The 6014-nt window shown below is 40.6% G+C and overlaps 1 protein-coding gene across 1 annotated transcript; it reads right to left on the bottom strand.

Annotated features, from left to right (window-relative positions):
• Positions 1–1040: 1040 nt before the first annotated feature.
• LOC308076657 (uncharacterized protein) lies at positions 1041–3816 on the bottom strand (the record flags this gene model as incomplete). Its single annotated transcript, XM_080457367.1, has 4 exons — positions 1041–1877; positions 2669–2761; positions 2854–3009; positions 3298–3816. 4 exons carry the CDS (start codon positions 3814–3816, stop codon positions 1557–1559), a joined length of 1089 nt encoding a protein of 362 aa, XP_080313493.1. The 3' UTR covers positions 1041–1556.
• Positions 3817–6014: the final 2198 nt, after the last annotated feature.

Below are 6014 nucleotides of genomic sequence, written 5' to 3'. Positions count from 1 at the left end.
TCTGTCCATTTAAAATCTAAAGAACATAAAATCTGTCCCATTTTGGCTGAGGTTTTACAGGTTGGCTCAAATGCTCCATCTCTATCCATACAATTCTTTTACAAATAAATAAAAAAAAATAGGGACAATGTTTTAAACAGAATGTGTGATTTATAAGGCTCACATTAACCTTTCTCCAAGTAAAGATGTGATTTATAAGGCTCACATTAACCTTTCTCCAAGTAAAGATGTGATTTATAAGGCTCACATTAACCTTTCTCCAAGTAAAGATGTGATTTCTAAGGCTCACAATCAACCTTTCTCCAAGTAAAGATGTGATTTATAAGGCTATAAAAGCATCAAGCTTTCTGATAATAAATACTGGTTTCTCTTGGAGAACAATCATCTGAATTATTTCACCAAACTCTGGCATACCAGAAAACTCCCCAATTGCAATAATCATGCCATCCCTGTAGTTGAGGCCTTCATAGGTTACATCTTTGGCCATACACAAAATATCCACATTTAGGTTCTTCTGCCTCACAGCATGTGCTATTTCCCTTTGGACATCTTTTTGCTCTCTGTCCATTTAAAATCTAAAGAACATAAAATCTGTCCCATTTTGGCTGAGGTTTTACAGGTTGGCTCAAATGCTCCATCTCTATCCATACAATTCTTTTACAAAAAAATAAAAAAAATAGGGACAATGTTTTAAACAGAATGTGTGATTTATAAGGCTCACATTAACCTTTCTCCAAGTAAAGATGTGATTTCTAAGGCTCACATTAACCTTTCTCCAAGTAAAGATATGATTTCTAAGGCTCACAATCAACCTTTCTCCAAGTAAAGATGTGATTTTTAAGGCTCACATTAACCTTTCTCCAAGTAAAGATGTGATTTTTAAGGCTCACATTAACCTTTCTCCAAGTAAAGATGTGATTTCTAAGGCTCACATTAACCTTTCTCCAAGTAAAGAGTTTACACAAGATCTTGCAGCTTTGCAGATCTGTACCCTTTTTGACATCTTTTTGCGCTCCATGTCCATGAGGCTCTGTTAAAATCTAAAGAACATAAAATCTGTCCCATTTTGGCTGAGGTTTTACCGGTTGGCTCAAATGCTTCATCTCTATCCATACAATTATTTTACAAATAAAACAAAATTTAGGGACAATGTCTTAAACAGAATGTGTGATTTGTAAGGCTCACAATTAACCTTTCTCCAAGTAAAGATGTGATTTATAAGGCTCACACTTAACCTTGCTCCAAGTAAAGAGTTTACACAAGATCTTGCAGCTTTGCTGCAAGGATCTGTACCCTTTTTGACATCTTTCTGCGCTCCATGTCCATGAGGCTCTGTTAAAATCTAAAGAACATAAAATCTGTCACATTTTGGCTGAGGTTTTACCGGTTGGCTCAAATGCTTCATCTCTATCCATACAATTCTTTTACAAATAAAACAAAATTTAGGGACAATGTCTTAAACAGAATGTGTGATTTGTAAGGCTCACAATTAACCTTTCTCCAAGTAAAGATGTGATTTATAAGGCTCACACTTAACCTTGCTCCAAGTAAAGAGTTTACACAAGATCTTGCAGCTTTGCTGCAAGGTTCTGTACCCTTTTTGACATCTTTTTGCGCTCTATGTCCATGATGATTTTCTGAAAGGCCTCAAAACTAAACTTGAGCCCTTCCGGATACTTTAAGTCCAGGGCATAGATAAGGCCAAACAGCATGGCACAGGCAGAAGCAACTGAGGACAGGCCACTGAGTACCTCAACACCATCAATAATGATGCCAATTTCCACCGGTTCGCTGAGAGGACCTTGATTTTCACGCAGGACAAACACCCCCATGGTGGTGTTCGCAAGCTCCGTCTCAGCCTCATCTTTCTGGACAACCTGAAGACAGACAGACAAGGAGGGAGAAAGAGAGAACATTAGCATTTTTCAGTTAGATAGACAAGACTGAGACGCACCTGTTCTTTCAGATAGACGGACAAGACTGACAGACTCACCTGTTCTCTCAGATAGACAGACAAGACTGACAGACTCACCTGTTCTTTCAGATAGACGGACAAGACTGACAGACTCACCTGTTCTCTCAGATAGACAGACAAGACTGACAGACTCACCTGTTCTCTCAGATAGACAGACAAGACTGACAGACTCACCTGTTCTTTCAGATAGACGGACAAGACTGACAGACTCACCTGTTCTCTCAGATAGACGGACAAGACTGACAGACTCACCTGTTCACTCAGATAGACGGACAAGACTGACAGACTCACCTGTTCTCTCAGATAGACAGACAAGACTGACAGACTCACCTGTTCTCTCAGATAGACAGACAAGACTGACAGACTCACCTGTTCTCTCAGATATATAGACAAGACTGACAGACTCACCTGTTCTCTCAGATAGACGGACAAGACTGACAGACTCACCTGTTCTCTCAGATAGACGGACAAGACTGACAGACTCACCTGTTCTCTCAGATAGACGGACAAGACTGACAGACTCACCTGTTCTCTCAGATAGACGGACAAGACTGACAGACTCACCTGTTCTCTCAGATAGATAGACTAGACTGACAGACTCACCTGTTCTTTCAGATAGATAGCATAGCAATTAAAGTGACAATCTAACCGGTCTAAACTGGGTTAAAAGATGGCAGTACTTAATTGCCTTACCAGGAACTCTTTGATCAGGCAGCTCACATCTTCACCCAGGTACATGATGAGGCACTTGAGGAGACACTCTCTTCGGACGTTTATTTCCATACTCTAGAACAGATGTTTGAAAACATTTAATACCTTTAAATACAACTTAACATTACCGACATAATGAAATCAAATTATCCACATGCATTTCATACCTGATCCATAACTTGAAGTGTATCCTTTGTTTTTTCACGGATAGCTCCTCCTTTGCTCCGGATAATCTGAAGCAGATCACCGCTCTGTTTATCCAGAGATGCCATAAATCTTGCTTGGAGCGGGACTGTGGTGATGCGCTGGAATTCTGCACCTACCTGAAATATACAACAGATTTCATATTAGATATATGAAGGCAGGCAGGTAGGGGTAGGAGAGAAATGCAGGTGGTGAGGTAGAGACAGCTAGGGAGAGAGGGATGACAGAGGGACACGGGTGGGAGAGAGGAGTAGGCAGGGATGTCGAGAGCAAGGGAAACAGGAGCGGGTGATGGATTGAAAGACAGCAGCAGGCAGTTCTTCTGAGACAAGTAGTGTCACAGCAAAACCAGAGCACACCACACACATGACACAGATATACATAAGTTACAATAAGTCAGCCAGTACCTCCTCTTCTCCAAATAGTGCTGGCCATCGCTCCTGCAGCACTTCCACCCTGGGCTGTTTATCCACTATTTCTTGTCTCAGTAGGGCAAACGTCTTGGCCATTTTTCCTCTGATGATCCTGTCATTGTTCCTTTTCTTCACCTCCTTCAGAAGTGCCTGGCGCTCCATTTCAAGTTGCTCTGCCGTCTCACCAACTGGAAAGGATGGCATATGGTTGGCCTCACCACGTTTAGGACGTTTGATATTCTTTGCTGGATAGGCATCACCTGGAGCCTTGTTCTTCATGGAATTGACAGCAAACTCTGGGCATCCAAGCCCCTTCAGAAGGGTGCGGAAGTTATTCACCTTATCTGATATTCTCACTCTCCACCCATAGGCACCGTTGAATGACCCCGGCTCTTTCAAGCAGGGGTGCTTGTTGACCAGTGCCTGTGCAACTTCAGCTAAGTCTTCTTTGACGGTGTAAGATTTATACTTGTAGACGGTGTCACATATCTTCTGAAGAATGTCTTGTTTCATCTTTGTAGTGACAATGAACCTTGTACCATCTGCCAGGTAAGCTGCATTCCCTCTCTCCAACTGCAGTTCAGTATCATAAGAAAAGACTGGAATGGGAAATACTCTTGGCCATTGTTCAGTTCTTGAGGAAACGGAGTCAGGCGAGGAAAGGAGTATCGTATCGTCAGTCTCAGTAGAACAAGTGGACAAACGTTCATTATGACACTGGGCCAATTCAGTCGTTGGGGCTGCACCTTCATCAGGCAATGAGATTACTTTTATAATACCAAGATTCTCAAGGTCTCCAGTATTTGTCAAAGTTAAAAATACACCAAATTCTTTGTCCTGGTATTGAAGCCTGAAGTTCCCTCTTATTCCACAAGTGTCCCTGACATTAACAAGAAGCTCCTCCATTGTTTCTGGAATCCCGTCTGGCAGAATCAACTTCCTTCTATCCTCATCACTCAATTGAACCATCAGCTTTGCAGTCTTGTTTTGGGCCATGGTCAACAGATTCTGAGTTGGAGAAAAAGTGAATACAATTAGTAATATTACGGATAACTATTCATTCATACATTGAGTGTTTGTTCAGTAACAGGGGTCTCCTCATCTCTCCAGTAAACAGAAAATACGTTCTCAAGTCAAGATAACAATTTACCCAATCAGGAAAATAACTAATACAGGACACATGATAAACAAGTGAAATTAGCAGTGAAACACATTTCAAACTGGAACACAAGTTGATAAATGAGCTTTGTGGTGCTCTCATGATTAGATGACATTTGTAACCCTAACCCACCTGAAAATGTATTCTCTGGTTATTTAAGAGCTGGATGGAGACCATTGTTATTGATATACACTCATAACAATGATTAATATCAAAAAAATAAAATGATATATATATACACACTTTAAAATAAGTGTTAAATAGCTACTGTGATAGTATTCAATGCAATAATGTGTTTGTTCAGTAACAGGGGTCTCCCTCTCTTTCCAGCTCGGTAAAAAAGAAAACATTCAGGCTGGAATACCAACTTTATCCAATCAAGAGAAAGAACTCAGGATAAAAAAGCGAAATTGGACATGAAACTATACAACTGAAGTTAAATTATCTTTATGGGATTCTCTCTCCTGATTGGATAAAATTGGTATCCAAGCCATGAAACTTTGATCACAATATGTAATAGTAATAATAACCTTAAACATGTATGTATCGCTTTGGAACCACCATGCCAATCCCTCCAACAGTGTAGCAAGCCAGTGGGTATGGGTCTTTAAGATTCTGGTGTTCAACCAGTTCAATAGCCCTAGTACAGGCTGTGGTCAGGATAAAGGCTCTGAAATGTTCAGTGTACCAAGCATCAAGCTTTCTGATAATAAATACTGGTTTCTCTTGGAGAACAATCATCTGAATTATTTCACCAAACTCTGGCATACCAGAAAACTCCCCAATTGCAATAATCATGCCATCCCTGTAGTTGAGGCCTTCATAGGTTACATCTTTGGCCATACACAAAATATCCACATTTAGGTTCTTCTGCCTCACAGCATGTGCTATTTCTTCCTTCAGAAGATCAATTGAAAGAGTGGAAACATTTTTAACTTCCAGAGTGCGTGTTAGGAAACTGCACAAGTGCAATTCATGTGCCATATGAAACTGATGCCTCTGTGCCAATGATAGGAGCACATTTTTGTAACAGTTTGTGTGCCGCACAACCCTTTTGAAGAAGCTATGTTTCGCCTCGAATCTCATTGTCCATAGAGCAACCAGGGGACCAAACTGCTCTATTAGCTCAGGATAATGCTCCAAATAGTGGTGTTTGGGCAAAAGTTTGATGTGAGGGAAAACCTCTTGGTACCTTACCCTATGTTCAGATATCTTAAACTGCAGATAAGCTATAGATTCTTGGGTGTGAACAGGTGCGACGACAAGGTCTACAATGTCTTTCAAGTCATTTAGAATTCCCCAGGCAGGTTCACTGACAGGCACTCTGTTTCCAATCAAAAGAGGTAAAAACCTCAGCAGGCTCCAGTTTTCATGGGCATTACCTCCTATTGTTTTCCTTTTGGAAAATGTGAGGGGTACTGTGTGGGGACTATTTGTTTTGTCATTCCATTTGAAAGGAAAGTTTTGAATTGCCTCATTCAAGTCGACCAATTTCAAATATTTTTTAGATATTAACACAGTCAAGCACAATGCTATCTCTCTAGGTACAATT

Source organism: Gymnoscopelus braueri (genome assembly GCF_963280865.1).
Source record: "Gymnoscopelus braueri genome assembly, contig: SUPER_20_unloc_1, whole genome shotgun sequence".
In the NCBI taxonomy this organism is placed as follows: Eukaryota; Metazoa; Chordata; class Actinopteri; order Myctophiformes; family Myctophidae; genus Gymnoscopelus; species Gymnoscopelus braueri.
This window is presented reverse-complemented; position numbering and strand designations above follow the sequence as displayed.